The sequence below is a fragment of the Podarcis tiliguerta genome, assembly GCF_965153285.1.
Source record: "Podarcis tiliguerta genome assembly, chromosome: 4".
Taxonomy (NCBI): domain Eukaryota; kingdom Metazoa; phylum Chordata; class Lepidosauria; order Squamata; family Lacertidae; genus Podarcis; species Podarcis tiliguerta.
This window is the reverse complement of record NC_139537.1, coordinates 71,450,772-71,471,992: the sequence shown is the minus strand read 5'-3', so window position 1 is coordinate 71,471,992 and position 21,221 is coordinate 71,450,772. Positions and strand designations below refer to the sequence as shown.

At 38.9% G+C, this 21,221-nt stretch overlaps 1 protein-coding gene across 1 annotated transcript in view; it reads right to left on the bottom strand.

Moving 5' to 3' along the window:
- TMEM131 (transmembrane protein 131) overlaps positions 1-21,221 on the bottom strand; it is a 67,294-nt gene that overhangs the window by 32,048 nt on the left and 14,025 nt on the right. Inside the window, exons 2-8 of the mRNA XM_083437567.1 lie at positions 19,504-19,565; positions 16,814-16,854; positions 7,632-7,700; positions 4,951-5,074; positions 3,001-3,117; positions 1,576-1,698; positions 1,048-1,128 (exon numbers count right to left, since the gene is read on the bottom strand). Of these exons, the coding sequence (XP_083293693.1) occupies positions 1,048-1,128; positions 1,576-1,698; positions 3,001-3,117; positions 4,951-5,074; positions 7,632-7,700; positions 16,814-16,854; positions 19,504-19,565 (617 nt within the window). The remainder of the gene's footprint in view (positions 1-1,047; positions 1,129-1,575; positions 1,699-3,000; positions 3,118-4,950; positions 5,075-7,631; positions 7,701-16,813; positions 16,855-19,503; positions 19,566-21,221) is intronic.

Below are 21,221 nucleotides of genomic sequence, written 5' to 3'. Positions count from 1 at the left end.
CTAATCACTGCTACTCAGAAAGTGTAAAAATAAATGTATCCAATTTAAGTTATCCTCAGACTAGACCCACTGAAATAAATGAAAATGACCAACTTAAGTCCATTTTAATGGGTCTCAGTAGGACTTAGTTGGATACAAACCAAGGAGTTATCAGCAACCATCTCAAATTGCATGCAGGCACACTAGCAATTTTATACAAAAATATAAACTGAAATTTTATACAAAAATATAAACTGGAGGATTGTCCTGGAAAATCCTAGAAAAGTTCCCTAGTATTTCTTTGCTACGTAAAAGGTAGCTGGTGTTATATCTTCAGTCAAAACTACAACTTTTGGAATATTCTGTGGCTAGAATATTAGATAAAAACCACACACATGTCTAAAATCACTTGGTAAAAAGCTTAAGTGCTATCAGACTTGCGATGAAATGAAATTGAAAGTGGCTAACTCACTATAGGACATAATTGTTAGGTATTTGTATACAATATTTATTTTAAAATAAGTTTTATTTGCTTTTGTGACAAAAACAAAACATGTAACATCATATACATATAAGTAATATATAATTAATAGCATTGGTTTTACTGTAGAGCATTTGTTCTTCTCTTGTTATGAATGGAATTCTCATTTTAAATTTGTTTCTGCCTTTCACCTTTTGTGTCAGCCCCCCGCCCCCCCGCAAAGCAGTTGTCCACATTTGCTGGTATATACAATATTAACGTTACTTTGAAAATTCATGACAAGTTCGTTCCCATTCTGCTTTGAACTTTCATACTTGTCACTGGACCCTGTTGATATTTGATGCTGCACAGTTATGGTTTACTCCCTTATCTTGAATTGCTGGGCCTCCTGGCCTCATTTCAAAACAACATCCACCCTCTTATCTGTATATGTGTGCATGAGATTTCAGGATCAGCAGAGGAGAACACCATGCATCTGAGGAAGGGTGCTCTGGCCCACAACAAAAGTTTAAGCCACAACAAATATTAGTCTTTGTCAGAACTTATTAATACCTTAGTGTGAGTCAAGTAATATTTGTGCCACTCACCCATAATTTTCTTGTACCCCCTTGCTGACCAGTTGGAAGCTCTAGGTGGAGATCACCTCCACTTGAATACATTTCTACCACCTGTGAGAATAGCCAAAAATAATAATTGATAAAGTTAGAGCTCAAGTTCCAACTAGACACACTCTCATGGTTGCCAGCTAAGGAGAAACTATTTATATTTTATTTTCTCTGTGGTAAAGACCACACAAACAACATAGTCAATGAATTGTCTCAAGTGTTAGAATATGCCATTTATCATTCCACCAAATAAAAAAAATAATCAAGTGATTTTATGCAAATGAAGTTTCTGTATTTGCCAAGTCAAACCTTACATGCAAACCTTTAGTTCCATGAACATAGCTTCTCAAAACTACCACCAAGACAATTATTTTAACTTCAATGGTTTATACATATAACATTCCGAACTGAAAATAAAGGAATAGAATCATAGTATACAAAGAGCACCTGAAATACATTAACATTATATTTTAACAGGTAACTGTAAATATGAACAGTGTTCCTACATACCTGCAAAGGCTCACTATGGGGGTTGTGTATATTTATAATAGGAGAAAAACTGCTGTTTACTGGAACTTTTGCTCCTATAAAAGGGCGAAGTCTGTAAGGGTTTGGTACTCCTACACCAAATACCTGTTTAAGAAAAAGAAAACAAGCTTTTAGTATCCCAATGTGAGTAATTGTCTGTTTTCCACCTTTAAAACTCACACAATCATTGACAACAAAGAAACACTACCTCTTTCCCAACTTGGAAGTTTACAGTACAGTATTTTAAAGTGGTCTCATACAGTATCTATTGCTTTAGGATACAAGAAAATATATCTTTTTCTTCCTTTCAGGAGCCACACAAGTGACAACTACAGACCAGCTTTTCTCTAAATATTTGTTTTGCAACCAGTTTTTGTTTTATATGCAATGCAGATTTTTTTAAAACAACAACAACTTAAGATCACTGAGTAGGACTGAGTCAAATACAACCCTTTGAATTTTTTTTTAGCTCCGAACCACAGTAACTTAGAGCACTACAGGTAGTAAATCATAATTATGTTCATGAATACAAAAAATGGCATTCCCCCCATTTTTGTCATTCCTTTCAGTTTTCTAAAATATGTGATCTTGTTCCTGCAAAAGCTACTTCGCCATTTAAATGTCCTTCTCTTAATTTTTTAAAAATATTGTGGTGTGCTTAAATCAATCAACTGTATTAGATCAAGTGTATTATCAACTTTCAAGTCAATCACTATTACTGTATCTCATAAATCAACAGAAGCCTGTTTTGCATTTTAATAGACAACTTGGAGGCTTTTCACCTTGCAAACAGCTTGTTCATTTCTAAGCTGTAGGAGGCGCATTAATACTGTAAGACTTTTTGTAATCTCAAGTGCACGGAATATGCATAGCACAGTGGCACTTATTGCAGGTGTCTCAAAGCATCAAATAATATGTATATATTGCAGACAAATGGCATCTTGCTCCATGAGTAATTCCCATTTGAAAGCAGGAATGTCAATCAGAAAATCTAAGTTCATGATACGTGGCTGTTGGTTTCAATTGAAAGCAATGACTTAAGAGACATATGCTAAACTATGAAGTAGTCACACATTGCGGTACAGTGCCACCTCAGTTTAAGAACATCCCTGTTTACGAACTATTTGGTATACAAACTCCACAAAACCGGAAGTAGTGTTCCAGTTAGCAAACTTTACCTCGGTCTACAAATGGAAGCCGAACAGTGGAAGGGCACCGGCGGCGGGAGGCCTCATTAGGGAAAGTGTGCCTTGGTTTAAGAATGGCTTTGGTCTAAGAATGGACTTCTGGAATGGATTAAGTTCATAAACCGAGGTACCACTGTATATGCTGAGCACCAATCTTAATAATGTGCTTTCACTTCTGTTCTCAATCATTTAAGACACGGTACATGATGTTTTCTCTTACCTGGTAAGTAAATACCCCATGATTAGATGTATTAATAAATAAAGTATTTTCTACGTTCCCCACCATTCTTGCAAGAAAAACCACATCAAATGATGTGTTCCCCCCTGGAACGATTTTCTGAAAAATAAAACACCAGATATAACATGACATGTTGTTCATCTTAGAAGGGTAGTGCTTCAAATATGAGATCGGGCATTCAAACACAATTGATATGTAGAAGCTGTGTGTGAACACCCATGAGACAAGCAAGCCACATACTATAGCCCTTTCTTTGGAAAAATCAATTTAAGTACCTTACAAAAGTTACTTCCAATACACTCTTTTTGATTTGGTTGATACTGCATCGAAACAAACAACTGTAAAGTACAACACGCAGAAAAAATTTATTTTTTAAACATTATAGCAATATTACTAATATGAAAGAACACTGAACTGCTTATTGTTTAGCTTACTAAGCACATTGCTCCAAGTGTCACAGGTTCCACTCTAAATGCCAGATTGGAGTACATAATGTAGCTCCTACAAATTGGTGCTCTGACTCATTCTTCTCAATTGGCCTTAAAACACAGAAAAATTATCTGATGTGACTCCTCCCTGAGCAAAGTTATATAACACTTCGGGAATCTTCTATTTTCTTATAGACTGCCTTACAACACCCATAATTGCTTGAATCAATGAGCACAGAGCGATCATAAGTTTAGGAGGTACCCATAATCAAGACTTTACTATCTGAGGAAACTTTTTCAGTTTCAGAGCCACATTATAGCATTGGTAATCTTCCAGAGGTCACAAGCAAGGGTGGACATGGCTAAAACCAAAAGCAGGTAGGGTCAAAACCGCATACATAGCCTATCCACACAAATCTATCCATTCACACACTCCACACCTCACACACTGTCACCTCCATTATGGAAGAGTCCTACATTGATAGATTTCATTAAATATGTTAATTGCTTTAGGGAAGATGTGTGATCAGTTAAGTCTTGTATTAGGATTAAGAAGGGAGTATGAATTTACAAGCTTTCCATAATCCCTCCCCCATTCTCGCCCCTCAAATATTAAACACTTGGATTTAAGCTCAAAAGATTATTTCAAGTGGCAGTAAAGAAACACACACCCTTGCTAATTACACATGCTTCTGGAATAAGAGGACAAAGAGAAGGACCAATGATCATTTCAGCTTTCACTTAATGCTGGTTGACACCCTGACAGTGGCGGAGAGACACGATCTTAATTGAAATACATGTTGTTGGTTATTTGCTTTCGCAAGTGCCTTGTAAAATGCAGCCTTATTTGGAGCCTTTTTCATATATTTAAGGCACTTGGTTAGTAGGTTTTACAAAAACATGGTGAAGAAAACAATAAAAAAAACTTAGCAGCTCATAGAAGCATGCACAAAAATGACAGAATCACTTCCAAAGGAGTGGCAACCATTTATCGGCAACTACTTATGAGTGCATAAGCTCTAAGTAGCAACTCCTACTGAAAATTAATGCATCAGCAGTACTCTGCTCCTGGCTGTGTTATACCAAAAAAGAAGAAGTTCTGATGAACTTGAAAACTCACACGTTACTTGAGGGACTTTGGTTGGTAATAGTAAAACTACTATCCTGGTATGGATTCCCCCCTCCCCCCATGGGCTAAATTCAGCTACTACTGGTTAGAAACCATTTCTGAGCTATAATTATCCATTTTCCATATTCTTGAGAACACCAAGGCTATGGGCCGGAGGTTCTCCACCACTGCCCTAGAATGATGTAGAAACCTCCTGACATTTACTTTTCATATAACCCCTCCACAGTGAATTGTACATGGCATAATTTTGTTGAGCTTGCATTTAAAGAGAAGCTATTTTAGTTACTGTGATGCACTTTGAAGTAAAATCAGTTTTTGCTGAAGTGAAACCAGCTTGCAGAATAACACCAACTTCAAAAAACAGAGCTAACTCACCCTGTTTTGAAAAAACGATGCATGAAAATGTGAGGTTGTGGCAGATATTGATACTAATATAATAGTTTCTTCTGCACTTGGATTGTGCAAGTAAACCTTTTCCATTTTGGGCATCCCAACTGGCCTGTATTAAAAGAGAGTAGAAAAAGCATTTAAATTGTTTCCTCAATTGCCTACAACCACAAAATATTTATAGTTTTATGGTTGCAAGGAACAAACAGGTGCATTTTGTGAATGGCCACTGTCAATTATTGTTATTATTTTAATTTATATACCGCCCTTCATCTGAGGATCACAGGGCAGTTTACAATATAAACACCATATAACAAACAATAACCCCCCTCCCCACAGTTTAAAAGGCCATTGATTGTTTAAGTAGCCAGGAGAAGAGGAATGGTTTTGCCTGGTGCAACCAAGGTGCCATGCATGCCTCCCTGTGGAGAGAATTCCAAAAATAGGGAGCCACCACTGCAGAAAATGCCTGTTCTTGTGTTGTTACCCTTCAGACCTCTTGCGGAGGAGGCGTATGAAGAAGGACCTCAGATCATTATCACAGGGTCCTGGTCCTGTACTCTTTCTTTGCATTTCCTTTCCTTCTGACCTTACCACTTACAATCCTCCTCCTCTACCCCACCCAAACCTGTATGTATGATACATCAGGCCAATGCAGAGGGGATGGGAGAAGCTGGGTAAACTAATCCCAAGCCTCAGAGGGCTACGCTGGCCAGGAAGGCCTGCCAGGGACCAGCTTCTTTGTTGTTTGAGTTTATTCTAACAAGACTCCTGCCCCAGGCCTCAGACAAGCTCTGCAAGACCTGTGATACATACACACACCCATTACTCAGGATAACACTTCATGCATTTGATGAATTAAGACTGTAATCCATGAAACCTTATGGTGCAATACACTTCTTAGCCTTTTAAGTTGCCACAACTTCTTGTTGTATTCCCTACAAGTGTTTGTGTCATTATTTTATTGCAAGCATATAATTATTCATGATGCAAAGTTATAATTGCTCCAATAAGCTGATAGGACTATTTTTATATTGACTGTTGTTGCTTCGCTTGGCATATATATTTTATGCTAATATTTTGTACCAAGATTATAAATAAATAAATTTTGCAAAGTTATTTTTATCCTGCCTTTCAACTGACTAATGGAGTGGGCTAACGCTGCAACTAAACAATTCTGTCTTCTGGCCTTAATCCAGAGATGTGCAGCATGCATATGCAGCCACTGTATCACTGCTGGATTAATAACTGCACTATGATTACTGCCATTATGGCTGTATCTCCAGGCATTGAGAGACTAATGATGAGAAAAGAGTGAGCGCTGTTCTGATGTTTAATTTATCAGCAGAGTAAATTAATATTCAAAAGCCAAAGTCATTCAACCTTGCACATTTTGACTATTTTATATTCTACTTTTCATATATCCACTGTTGACAGACAACATTCCCCCCAATACAGAGTTTGACTCAGCTAACCAAGCTATGTAGTAGATCAGAAAAAAGCTTGGTTCTATCTAAGCCCCTTTCAGTTCCTGTCATACTACCAATGATGTAATCTGAAGAGCAACATGGTCCAACTCCCTCCACACAGTGCTCCTTATCTGGCTGCTGCGGCATGAAATAAGTTCCCTGTTGGTGCACATGAGTTGTATCTAGAGAAGGACTCACATGCCAGGGATCCTGAGAATTTAGTTTTTCCAGGGAACCTGGAAGCAGTAGATTCAAGTTGTAAATAGATGGCACCAAAACTCTGCATGTACAACCTGTAGCCTAACTTAGTAAAAAGGTAAAGGTAAAGGGACCCCTGACCATTAGGTCTAGTCGTGACCGACTCTGGGGTTGTGGTGCTCATCTCGCTTTACTGGCCAAGGGAGCCAGCGTACAGCTTCCGGGTCATGTGGCCAGCATGACTAAGCTGCTTCTGGCGAATCAGAGCAGTGCACGGAAACGCTGTTTACCTTCCCGCCGAAGTGGTACCTATTTATCTACTTGCACTTTGATGTGCTTTCGAACTGCTAGGTTGGCAGGAGCAGGGACTGAGCAACGGGAGCTCACCCCATTGCGGGGATTCGAACCGCTGACCTTCTGATCGGCAAGCCCTAGGCTCTGTGGTTTAGACCACAGCGCCACCCGGGTCCCAGCCTAACGTGTTACAGTCCTCAAATAACTACTGTATAAACTAGTGCTGCACGGAAAGCATACACAAGGATTAACAACTTCATCCTTTGGTATTACTGGAAAATCATATTAGATTTTTTTTCAGTCAAAGGGCCCTTTCCTCAGTAAAGCAGACAGAAGCAGCAACAACAGATACTTCAATCTTTCCTCCAATTTAGACTTCATTTATTCCTCCTCTTCCATCTTCTCCCCATATGTTTCTTTTCCCTCCAAATATGAAACCGTGTGGTATGGCTGAAGTACAACAGGTGCAAATTTCTGCAAGTGTGAACCATCAATACTATGCATCCACTAAGGCCTGTTATATGACTTAGCCAACACACAGAGCCCCTTATACAGAAACTATGTGATTGATGCTGGGCAGATAAGGTTCTGGGCATCTAACATTAACATATTATCAGCTTTGCCTTTTTAATACATAGGTTTCTCAGACAGCTATTAACTTCCAGGTGCCTTCTATTTAGAATGCTAGGCAAAGTGTTCCCAACTTACTGCTCATGGAAATCCAGCATTGGTGGTTCAAACCGAATCGGTCTGCAATTCCCTCGATACATAGATATACTGTTGGGGGGAAATGAGAAGAGAACAAATTAAGATGACATTCAGTTTTTAATTCATGTTCAGAATCTTCCAAATTAAGTTGCCAATTAAGTTGAATGACAATCCAGCAAAGTAGTCCCATTAGCCCAAGGACTTCCACTTGCACAACTGAACTTTCCTTCATGTTGCATCCCACTCCCACCAAAAATCTATTCTAGTTTTTCTCAGCCCTCTGGAGAAGTTCAGGGCAGTTCAAAAAAGGGTACCCAAACACCTGTATATCACAATGCCTTTTTAGTATTAGCAATTGGAATGAGAATCTGCCTTAGATAGGCTGGAGAATTATTACAAATGTTCTTATTATACATGAATGACTAACTGTGCAATCCTAACCATATCTATTCAGTGGTTAGGTCCTATTAAATTCTTTAGGCTTTATTCCCAGATTAATTGGGAATAGGATTGTAAATCTTATTTACATCTAAACTGATGTATGCTATGCTGAAATATAAGATAAATTAAAACCGTCAGGTGTAGTGTATCTTACGTGGGTCCCCAGGGTGATTACTTTTTTTAAAAGCAATGGGGAAAAAATCACCCTCAATCCAGTGGATTTAAACTACAATCCAGTATCAATTATCTCATTCTTGGGCAAGGAGACAGAACAGGTGGTGGAATCTGAACTCCAGACAAACCTGAACAGTGATTATTTAGATTCATTTTAGTCTGGTTGCCAGCTTGGTGTTGGGGACAGAAACAGCCTTTGTTGCTCTGGTGGGTGAATGGTACTGGCAAGTAGATAAGGGAAGTGAAACTCTGTCAGTTCTTTCGGATCTCCCAAGCAACCACAGTATTACTCTGGGTCACCTTTCCAGAGATGTACTCTGTTACGTGCTATGGGACTCCTGTTCCATCCATTGGACTTTTGCCTATGGGATGTTACTGAGGAGATTTCACCCCTCCCATATCCAAGAATCTCCTGAGGAGTCTGCTGATTCTGCTGAGAGGAGGAGGCGTGTTCTGCTCTCTACTTATTCTGCTCCAGCACCACATCAAAGAGTCGGTCAGTGAGTCAGTCAGTCAGTCAGTCAGTGTATCGGAGAGAGAGAGACTGAGTGTTAGAGATCGTGTGTACAGATAAGGTTGCTGCTAAGAGCAGCTGCAGACACTCAGTGCGGTTTAGCATTCATTTATGCTTAGGCTCATTTAGCTCTGTATATAGTTGTATAATAGTTGTAGATAGAATAAAGAAGATATTCTATAGAGCTGCTATCCGAGTTGTTTATATACTCTGCTAGACTCTGCTGTACTCTGCTGTGCGACGACTGTCTACTTGTGGAAGTCAATCCGGTGCTCACAACTCTAAGCTGTGAGTCCACAGCACTTTGACCTGTTCCTGTGCAGAAGGTGGTCTCTGGAAGTGCTACCCAGCTCGCCTAGCCCAGTCAGGGCTGAAGTGGATGAGTCCAGTTAGTGGCACTGGCTCAAGGGCGATGCTGACAGTTACAAGGTTCCATTTTGCGTCTCATGCTGTTTAACAGTTTCTTGAAAACAGTGGGAGGGGTCATCTGAGAGTTTGTGCTGAAGTGTCATCAATATGCTGATGACATTCCCTTATATCTTTCATTTTAAGTGTCTAATTCTAGAAAGACGGTCTAAAATATTTTAAATGACCAGTATTTCAAACACCACAATATTTTTTTTGTTTCTCAAAAATCCAGGGCAGCAGCAGGCACCCCTGCTAGTATAGAATATAACCAAGTCTCCATTAATATATATTATTTATAAGCAGCAATGTTGAGATGGGAGATAAATAGTAAGTTGAAATCTTTTAAAAAAATGAAATCCTTCCTTTCAAGCACTATCTGCAATGTAAATATCTTTACACAAACCAAAGGACATCAAGTTCTTTGAAATGTATTATTAGGTCACCAAATACTACTGAAACCACTGTGTATTAATGGACTTGATAACATCTAGACTCTAATCTAGCTAAATTTGAGATGTGTTTGGTAGAAGCTGCTATCTTCAATTTAAAAAGATTATGAATATAGACTTCAATGGCTTTGTTAGCATTATATTAAGGTATTTTAAACCAGGATGTTTTTAAGGGAATCCTAATATAACTGAAATGTTAACCTTTTAAACTAAAAATATGATACTATTTTCACATCAATTTCACAGTGTTGTAAAAAAATCCATTTATAAAAGGCATATTTTCATAAAATTGATCTAGTGATGTAATGAATGGATATGATACTAGACAAATGTGTCCATTTTAAGGTTTTAATTAACTTTTGGAGTTAACTATACCTTGAAATTTCTATACCTCTAATAAATAAATATATATTTAAAAATAAATTTAGGCATACCACCCAATGCACAGATTCTTGGACATGCTAAAATTTTCAGTGCTATTCAAACGACACTCCTAAATTTTAAACAATGTAAGGGAAACTTATAATGCTTGAATTGACTATTCACTGTAAAAAAATTATAAGTCCTCCAATAAAAAATATTTCCATGTACCTTTATTTTGTTTGAATATAACATTTAAACCACATCACATATGCTTCATGAATTCCTCCCCTTGCCTCACAAAAGTATTTAAGTTCTAACATTTTAAGTTATTCAAAAGGCTTTGGCAACATGCTAAATTAACATGGCATACTCTTCAAAGTTTGCTTACTAACTAAGTCAAACAAGCAAACAAAACCAAATCCTAATCAATTTAGGGCACTAGAAAATCTAACCAAAACCTGACAACACTCATTTTTATCTATCCTGCATTGTGCTCGAAAGTTTCATAACCAAGCAACAGATAGGGACCAACCCCAAAAGAGCTTTCAAGCAAAATATGTGAGACATGAGCAAGTTAAACTGTCTTCAGCTTTAAGTGTGAAAACTTGCTATTGCAAACCTGGAGCAATAAAGCGTACTAATAACTTTGAATAAAATAAAAACATGCAATACATTCCTCCCACTTTGGAAGTGGAAGATTAAGTCTTGGTCAATGCTAACAGCATAACCACATTCCAACCATAATATACCTAAGAACCTACGCAACCTACAAAAAACACAACACAAGGTCACAAACAAGCTCAGCAGAATTATGCAACCCCTGAATTGGTAGGCACAAGGACATCATGGTAGCTTTCAGATTTATTCAACTTAAGGTTAGAATTCCGAAGACAATTTCAGGCTCTGCTAGAAAACACTCAAAGTAGTTTATGCTGCAAACCCTTTTTGAAAATTTCTAGACCCTTTCCATTTAAAAACTGTAATTCATCATAGGCAACTGGAAGCAGCAACAATATAAAAATAAAAAATATCTGAGAGTAATTCTTCTCATCGGAAGCAGCTGAGGTTAACTTTTTGTCCTTAAATGGCAAACTCCTGCTGGTGCCCAAGTAAATGATCACACCTTCACTGATAAAATATTCACTCTTTTCCTGTTTCTGCTCTGCACAGAGAAGGATGTAGAGGTGTGTGGGTGTGGGTGTGTATTCAAGTTTAGAAACTAAGATTACATTATTGACATTTAAGGTTTTAAAAGAACACAGAGCCTTGCTTAGTTACCAAAGAACTTCTGTACTGCTTGTGTCTAGTCCTATCGGGCTGTTCATAATCATAATAAAAAATATTTACCAATATCTGAATTGCCTTTTCCATCATGATCTACTGGTAAGCTATGGGGAGTTTCAAAGAAGTCTAGTACAGAAGCAACAATCTCATTACACCACAGGAGAGACTGCAGGCTGACTAGCAGATGCCCTAAGCTATACAAATACTTTACTTTATGGTTTAATTTATTCTAGTAATTGTACTATTGTTTGGAGCTTAGTGGCTAATATGCAACTGGAACAACAAGTGGACCCTTTGATATTTGTTAGAAAAAAAGAAATATGATGAGAGAATCTCACATAGCAGATAGTAGTTTTCTGCCTTACTTTCCATTTTTCAAGGTTTATGTCTATGAGTGTCTGCAACTTAGGCAAAGGCACAGTGTGTCTAGATCATGTACTTTAACTACAAACTTAAAAATCCACTCTTAACGAGCAGACATAGCACAGGTAATAACATTTGGCTCAAACAGAAAAGGCCTATAAGCAGAAGTTTATGCAAGGTGCCGTCTTGTCCCAGATCTGCATATTATATCAGTAAGATGCTGTAACTACTTGCAACACACACACACACAAATACTGCTTAATTACTGCACGTAGATTACTGGGAATTTTTACCCCCAAAATCAAATTATTACCACCTCCAGTCTTTAAGAAAATTATAGACTATTATAGGAGCAACTGTGTGTGTGAGGGGGGAGGAACTGCATTCCTTGTGCTGAACAAGTCTTTTAAAGCCATGTTAAGGCATCTGTTCAGTGCAAACTCACGGAAGTCCCCACCTAGCACTGACTCAGCATATGCCTGCAGCACTCAAAGGTGTGTTCAAGCACCTTCAGTCATAACTTTTGTTTACCTGGCCTATTAACAATGAACAGATACTAATCACGGTTCCCAATGACTGCATATGAATGTTAAAAACATTGGGGATAAAACATGGCCTGTGGTATTTCATAGCATAACTGTCAGGGGGTTGAAAACCGTACTCCCGTTGCTGCTTCCTGGGATCTGTTATTTACTGACTACAGTATATCTCACTAAAACAGGGCCCAGCATACTAGGGATAAACATAGCTGAACATGCATCTCCCAAATTGATTGTAGCTTTGTGATGACCAATTATAATTAGCAAATAAATTGGACTGTCTAACGCAGTAGTGGAGAATCCCTGGCAGCCAGGTTTTTCCATTTGGTCTGTGAGGCAGTTTTAGCCAATTGATGCCCACATACATACACCTGATGTCAGATATGAGGCAGATAAAGTCACAGCTGGGCCAAAAAGTAGTTTGAATTCTCTGAAAATCAGCTGGTTGTCTGTTCTTACAGGGAGCCCTGAGTGGCACTTCAAAGTAGTATCTTTTTTTAAAAAAAATCTTTTGATTTCTTGTAATACACAAAGAAAAAAAGGGGGGGGGGACCATTACATCTATACCATACAAAACCAAATAGACTTAATACAAACTGACTCAGAGACACAAATGACTTTCCGTCTACTCCTTAATTCCGATACACAAACTTGTTGCTGATACAAACTATCATCATAATTTAACTGCATCTTAATTTATCTTAGGTCTCACATCATTCTTAAAGCTACTACTGAAGTTAATCAAATGCTGCAACAGAGTTTAAGCTACTGTAATTATTTTTCAAATATATTTTGAAGCCTTCCCATTTAGATACAAATACCTGTTTTGGTTTGTTCTTTATTTTTTCAGACAAACTGTCTAGTTCCACATATTCAATCAATCTTTGAATCCATTTCGAAGTACTACCAGGTGATTGTTGGGGCTTCCAAATGCCAAAAATTGCAAGGGTCATAAATGGGTCACCCAATACCATTGTGATGTCCGATGACTGAGAGGTGATTGGGCATGCCCATCTGTCAGACCTGGCCACGCAGAGTGAGGGAGATAAAGTTCTGCCTCACTGGTCACATCCATTTCCCCACCCTTGGCCTAATGAGTGACAAAAGGGATGAGGATTCCCCTCAATTAGACCTTTCATCATATCTGAGATAGTGGGTTCCTTACAACTCACAGTAGGCCTGGCCTTAGAGAAGCAGGAAGACAACAGCTGTGGTAATTGTTTATGATGACGCAAATTTATCTCAACTCATCCATTATATATATTTTTAGGCAATGCAACTGTAAATTTATCGTGCTATTTGTTTCTGGACCTGTAATTAACTTTTCTCTTGATGTTTCCAAAGACTCTTTGGGATGCCAAGGCAGTGGCATCCCAAATGTACAAACAGTAACTTCACAGGCAATTCTATATATGCCCACTGAAAACTATGCCTCATTAAGTGCAATTGGACTTATACCTAGGTGAGTATAGGTTTGTCGTCTTAGGCTCTTAAAATACTGAATACCTTTAGATCAAGTACTCCATAGTGCCATTCCTTGCATTTTTAGTAACAATTACTGGTAGCTTCGCAACAATTTGCATAGATTCAATGACCTGACAGTACTTCCTCTTTTATTGTTTAGGAAATATTCAACAGAAGTAACTGAAAATTTACTATTCTTAAAATAACATTTGATGCAAATGGAGAGGTTAAGATATCAAGTTAAGTGACTGAATGCTTCTGGTTTCTGCTTGGTTTTTGGAAATTAGTGTTCATATGTCTTCTTGTAAATTTAAATCTGGCATTTCAAAAGTAGAGTAGAAAGTGAGTGTAGCAGCTAAGCTAACATTTATATGCCTATGTAAAAATCAAATGAATGTTCAAATGCATTAGCTAGCTGTTTCCTCTTGGTGCCTTTAAATGACCTGACAGTTTCATCATGCTACTTCAAGCTTAGACAAAACAGCTAAAACGTTTTACAAATTTCCACTTTAATTTGAAGAATTCCAGCATGCTATGCATGCTCTCAGTGCCTAAAACAAAGATATCTATATACACATAAATAAGGTAAAATAACAACTACAATCTTGCAACTGCAATCTTCCAACTACAATAGGAACATTTTTTAAAAAATTCCATGCTTTGTGCCTTTGACTCTTCAACTCCTTATTGTAGTTTTTAATACTTTTTTTTATATAGCAAATGGTCCCTAAGTTAACTAACTAAATAAATAATAAGTACAGGAAGACTACTTGAAAGTAGCTTTATAACTACTGTGGTACCTCACAAGACGAATGCCTCGCAAGACGAATTTCCCTATAGGCTTGCTTCGCAAGACGAAAACGTCTTGCACCTTTTTCTTAAAACCGTCAGTGCATTCCTATGGGAAACCGTGCTTCGCAAGATGAAAAATTCACAAGACGAAAAAACTTGCAGAACGAATTAATTTCGTCTTGCGAGGCACCACTGTACTGTAGATGCGCTAGTGATTAGCTAGCAAAAAATACATGTGAGATGCAGACAGGAATTTCCAGTGCTAAGGGGAGAAGCATATATGAATTTCACCCAAAGAGAAAAGCATATATGAATTTCATCTCCGTTACTCTGCACACCTCTCCTCCAACAGCCTTTCAGTCATGAATTATCACTCTCCTGGGCATTATGATGCCATAGCTAATTGTTACTATTGTCTGGAACACACCAAAACTAGTGTCCATATAGCTGGTTGTATCACTTGCAACCACCAAAGCTGAAAACCACAGGCTTTTTCTAATATGAACTGATAGGAAGGAAAGTTTGGATATTGTGAATCATGTCATTTCATTGGACTAAATACTACTGAGGTCATTACCCTCCTAATGTACAATTTTAAGCCTTTACAAATGGCAAAATGGCAACATCATTGCTAAGCTAGTGTGTGATCCAGCTGCACCTACTGACAAGTGGCTCTTAATTGGGCACAGTGACATTTACATAACAAGCAGCTGTACTCAACACACATTACCTTTTTTAAAGAAAGATATGTAAATGTTTTTATTGTAATGTAGTGCTCTATCTCTTTTTAGAACTGAACTGTCAGATAAGCAGCTTTCCTCTAACCCCACTGAGGGGTGCCCCCTTTTCCTATTGGCTGTTTTAGCTTTTTAAAGAAAACTGGAGACTTAGGGGAGTTAAACAAGAAAAAAAGATTTTACAGTATTTTACAACAAAATTGGTAAAACAGAAGATGTGTCAGGAGACAGTTACTGTTTCTTGAAAGAATTCTATCGTCTGTCTGTCTGTCTATAAACTTTGGTGGATGTTACAGGCTTCTCAGCAAGATGGTAAATGCACAGCGTATATTCAGTTCCTTAAGCTAAGCTAACCTCAGAGATGTTACAGTTTATGCTCCCGATTGAAGTGCAGAATGTTTGAGGACCGAACATTTGCAGGGAAACCAAAATGCTTGTTTACAAAGCTATTATACTACTAACTTTACTGTATGCTTAAACACGGACCACTTATAAATCTCCAACTCCTCAAAATATTCCATCAACAGTGTCTCTGAAAAAATTTACACATCACTTGGGAAGATTTGCGAACTAATGCCAGTGTACTGGAAGAAGCAAAGATCACCAGTGTCGAAGCAATGATTCTTCAACATCAACTTCGTTGGATTGGTCATGCTGTTTGGATGCCTGATTATTATCTTCCAAAGCAACTACTCTATTCCCAAATTAAGAATGGAAAGCCAAATACCAACAAAAGAGGTTTAAAGAGTGATCTCCAGCCCAGCACTGTGCAAGCTACACCACTCTGGTAGAATTTCACCACACTGCACCAACAGACTCTGGTCTACCTGAGCTGTCCATTACACCCACATTTTACAGCCATCCTGTCAAATAAAATGGCATCTACAAGGAGAAACACAGTTCCAAATAACCCTCCACCATCAGGTGAATATCCTTGTACTTTCTGCCTTGCTCATGGGAGAGATGCCACCTCTGTTTTCTTCATTTTCCATGGAGGAAAGGAGAAGTTATTTCTCTCTCTTCCCTACAGGACTTTTGCAGAAGACAGAAGCAGTTAACATACCGTCTACAAGAGCCCAACTCTAGCCCAATTGCAAACATCCCCCCTTTCCAAAGTTTTCGGCATGATTCTGGACTTGGAGAAGGGAGAAATCCATGATAAGCCCCTGCCCCCCCCCCATATGGTTATCCAGAAATTGTGGCTAACTGGGCTGGAGAGATTTTAAATGATAGAAACCTATGTAATTATTTGATATTCCCATGATTGTCAGGATAGATTACCAAGGCCAGTTCATATGATCACATGAGGAGGTAGTTAAATGTCTTTAATATAAGACTTGACAACCTTGCCTCTACCAACAAGGCACCATGTTCAGGAGATGAGAAAAGTATCATCAATAGCTACTCTGTAAATGCCATTTCATACAAACGATCACGTATCAATGTATACATATACTGACAATTGTGATTATCCTCTGAGCACTGAATTAAAAGGTGGAATAGCAATCCTCTAAATAAATAAAATAATTTCCTTGGATTAAGCAAACAATGTTAATAGTTTGGTTCACCGAAACAGTCAAACATTTTCAAATTATAAGATAATTTTAAGCATTGTTTGGAATTAAAGGAAACAATGGACTGAAGAAAATCTTACCTTTTCTGCTGATATGAACTGAGGCCAATCGTTGTCTCAGTCTGAAAAGAAAAGAATAGCAAATTTTAGCAACAAAGTGTGTTCCTTGAAAATTTATTGATAAGCAATCAGAATACTCATGAGAAGAGAAGACTCACTGGAAAAGACCCTGATGCTGGGAAAGATGGAGGGCACAAGGAGAAGGGGACGACAGAGGACAAGATGGTTAGACAGTGTTCTCAAAGCTACAAACATGAATCTGACCAAACTGCGGGTGGCAGTGGAAGACAGAAGTGCCTGGCGTGCTCTGGTCCATGGGGTCACGAAGAGTCGGACACGACTGAACGACTAAACAACAACAACAACAATCAGAATACACAGTAGCTTGCGTAAATCTCAAATCCAACTCTTTAAGAGTGCAATCCTAACTGTGTTTCTCTTCAGAAATAAGTCCTATTGAATTCAATGGGGCTTACTCTCAAGTAACTGGAGGTAGGATTGCAGCCCAAAATATCAGCTTCCAATTATTCAAAACCTCTTAGCTCTTGTCAAGGACTCATAAAGAAGCACTACTGCCCAGTTTATCATATGATAATTTACAGAACAGTTCTATGCATCTTTACTCAGATGCAGTGTTTTTTTCTAGGGAGATGCAGGTATACGCATACTGCTAAACATTTTGTGATCTTTATACTTTTTACTGTATTTATTTTCCCCGACTTGAACTATAAAATGGTGATTTTCTTGAGTCAAAAGGAGAGTACCCCAAACATTTTTTTAGAAAAAAAGAGCACTGCTCAGATGTACTATAGAAGTAAAGAAGTTCAATACAACTTACTCCCAAGTGTGTTACCACTAATATCAGGCCATTGGCCCATTCAAATTTTCCACTTCAAATAACAAGCTTGAGAATTATTTCCTAAGTATAGTAGCATAACTTTTAAGAAACAAGCTAATGTGTGTTTGATTAATTTAATCTTTTATCCCTTATTGTGTCTCAGCTGCCCTGCATAGATATGTACACACAGGTCCCACTTTCCAAACACAATGCACTTCCAGGAGGTCATTTGTTAGGTGACAGACTTCCATTATTTCTATGGGAGCCTTTCTAATCCGTTATTTGTCTGATTTCCCTCCCTGTTTTCTGCCTGAAACTGCTGCAGCCAACTAGCAACCATGCTTTGAAGGATGGTCAGGGGTGCTGCAGGCAACACTAGCCTCTGTCCCTCTTTACTTGCCTTCTCTGATGCCCTCTCACATCTCTGCCTCCCAAAGGCTTGTGTGGCTGTTTGTTGCAGCAGTCCTGGTTACAAGCTCCCCAGGTGAATGGTACCTCTGGCGCTGGCCAGGGGCTGCTGGTTGCCAGGAGCTGAGGCGGCCTTGGAGTAGGCAAGCAAGTGGATGGGGGAGCCAAGCCAGACAGACAGTCCACCAGCCTTTGCTGTTGGGAATGGACAGACAAAATGGGAGGCCAGGCAGGCAGGTACCATGCTGGCCTTTTTGTCCTTGCTGTGTGCAATACCTGCCTGGGAGCTGAGTGTCCAACACTGAAGAGGAGCCTTTCCACCATGCAGGCCCAGCCGCTGCCAGTGCTGCCTCCTAAGGTGAGTAAGGTGTTGGCCTCATATTCACCTTTGGCCAGTCTATTAAGGCTGGGGCCATCCTCTTCCCAGGCCCCTGCAGGGCAGCGTGAAGAGGCACCTTTCTTTGGGGCCGGGGGGGGGGCAGCTCAGAGACCAGGGACAGTGGCAGTGGCTGCTCGGAGGGCTCCCAAGGTGAGGGGAGGTGAATGGGCTGAGGGAACACTCCACAAGGGAGGGTGGTTGAAAAGGGGTGATGGGTTGGCGGCTCTGCAGGCAAGGGGTGGCATAACTGAGCTTCTGAGGCTTGAAGCCCATTTCCCCACAGGGGAGCCGGAGAAAGAGTGTAACTGGTCAAGGAAGCTGTGGGCTCAAAAAGGTTGAAAACCTCTGTATTAAGGTATAGAATGGTTTAAATTTAATTGCAGAACAGGGAACCATTTCTGTGAACAGTGCGCAAACTGTAAGCTGTGCTATGGGTCACACCAATGTTTTTGTTTTTCTCACTATCATATACACAAAGCCCCTCCCAACCTCTATAAAACTACCCTGAGACCTCTGGGTTTAGGACGGTATATAAGTTCAACAAATAAATAAAAAATAAGAAATATATAAACACCAGTTTATGCTGCTATCTGTAGGGCAACTCTAATGAGGTGCTAATGAGAATTTGAAGGTACTGGAATCATAAAGATGATGCTATATGCTATACTATTTCACCAGGATCATCCACTCAAGTTCATATAAAAGATACTGAACTCATGTTTGTATGTATGTGGATATCTATCTATCTATCATCTATCTATCTATCTATCTATCTATCTATCTATCTATCTATCCTCCACCAAACTCATAGGATTGAATGTGCATAAGATTGCAGTCTTAGCTTTCAAGTAAATAATCTTGTTTAGCAACATTACACAATTGGATTCAGCCCAAAATAACTGAACACTGGAAATTTGCAAGGGACCAGATAGAAAAGACGAGTGAGTCAAGTTAGACTTGAAGTTCCAGCCATCAATTTTATTTCTTCATTAAGAGACTTCAAGAGAACACAGCAGACTAAAGAAATTTTACTACACACAACAGCAATACAGGACAGACCCATTTATTTTAATAAAAAATATTTACCTGTAATAAGCCTCCCTCATCAAAGCGTAGAACTTCTATTATGCTATCTGACTGGATGAAAGCTGTAAAGCAAGAGAAATACAAATTAAAACTTCATTCTGATCAAGTAATGCTGTCCATTTGGAGATAGCTGTGGTGTGGTCCTCCAGTTCCCCACCCTGTAAACATTTAAAATAAAAACAACTTAAAGTTTGTCAATAGCATAAAGGCCCTGCGAAGCCAAGGTTTCCATCTAGTCTTGCATCTTATTTCCAACAGTTGCTAGTCAGATGCCACCATAAAGCCTGCTAAGCAGGATTGTCCTTGCTGTGAGTCCCTACATTTGCTATTTAGATGGTCCCCAAAACATGGGTGCTTTATTTAGTTATCATGGCTAATATTGCTGTTCATATGCAGTTTCATGCAAGACTGTGCTAACATTTTTAAAAAGGCATCTATACAGTGAGCATTCTTTGGGTTTGGTCAGTCAACCAAATAGTTATCTCATCCAGTCCACATTCTACCACCTTATCCACAATAATACCATTGGGGAATTTTGTTGAAAGTCTTACTAAAATCAAGATACATTACATCCACAATATTCCCCTTATCCACATCTAGCATGACTTGTTTTTGAGAAGCCCCTGCTAATCACAGTGTCCTATCCTAAGTGCTCACAGACCGACTGTTTAACTTAGCTGTTCTAGGAACTTTCCTAGCATCAACGTCAAGCTCACTTGTTGGTAGTTATCTGGGTGTTCTGCCTCCCCTGTTTTGAAGAGGGGACAACATGTGCACACCTGCAATCCGCAGGGACCTCACCTGTTCTCCAAGAATTATCAGATATTATAGACAGATGCTCTGAGATTACAGTTGCAAGTTCCTTTAGTATGCTAGTATACCCTTCTCTGAGTATTTCTGACAATGGAAATTCACCCAGTAGTTCCTTAAGCTTTTTGAAATCAGCCTTCTTAAAGTCCAGATTGCATGTCCAACTACACAGGCTCCCCTTGCTTGTGTATAATGAAACCAAAGAGGACATTATCACTTCCTACCAAGGTTTCCTGTACTTTCACTTTGTTAATCAGTTCCTCCATGTTGGTGAGGAGCAAGTTGGGATGACCCCCTTGTTGCGTCCTCAGCCTTCTGGGAATGTGGGAAAGTGTAGCAATTCTATTTCTGTATCACTCTACCTTGTCTTACTACAGTAATGAGAGGGAAAAGCAGCTAAAAAACAAAAATGCTTACATGGCTGAAGGACACTCACTGGCACTTTCACAGACCTTTTCCCCCTTCCTCATTCTGTTTAGCAATAGACTTCTTTCCCCAACCACTTCCTTGCTGGTAAGCTCTCCACCCCAAAATTTAAATTTGCACAGGGATCTATTATGAGAGCTATATGTTAGACACAATGAGAACTATATGTTAGACACAAACCTTTTCTCTTAGCACATTACATCAAAGTTCAACCAACATAAATGCAGTTTGGCCTGAAAGCCTCTCCTGACCACCATCACACATTTAATTCCTACTATACTGTTTCTGCAACAATCCATCCACCCTTTTTATATCTAAAAATCAAAGTTACTGCTAACATTGTTACTTCTTTTGCTCAGAAGTAAAGTTTTTGTATTAATAGAAAGTCTCTCTCTCGTGACTGCAGAAGAAATGATTGTTTTTGATAAGGTTACGAGTTCACAAAAAAAGGCTAACAACACTTCTCATGGAATGTGCCTAGA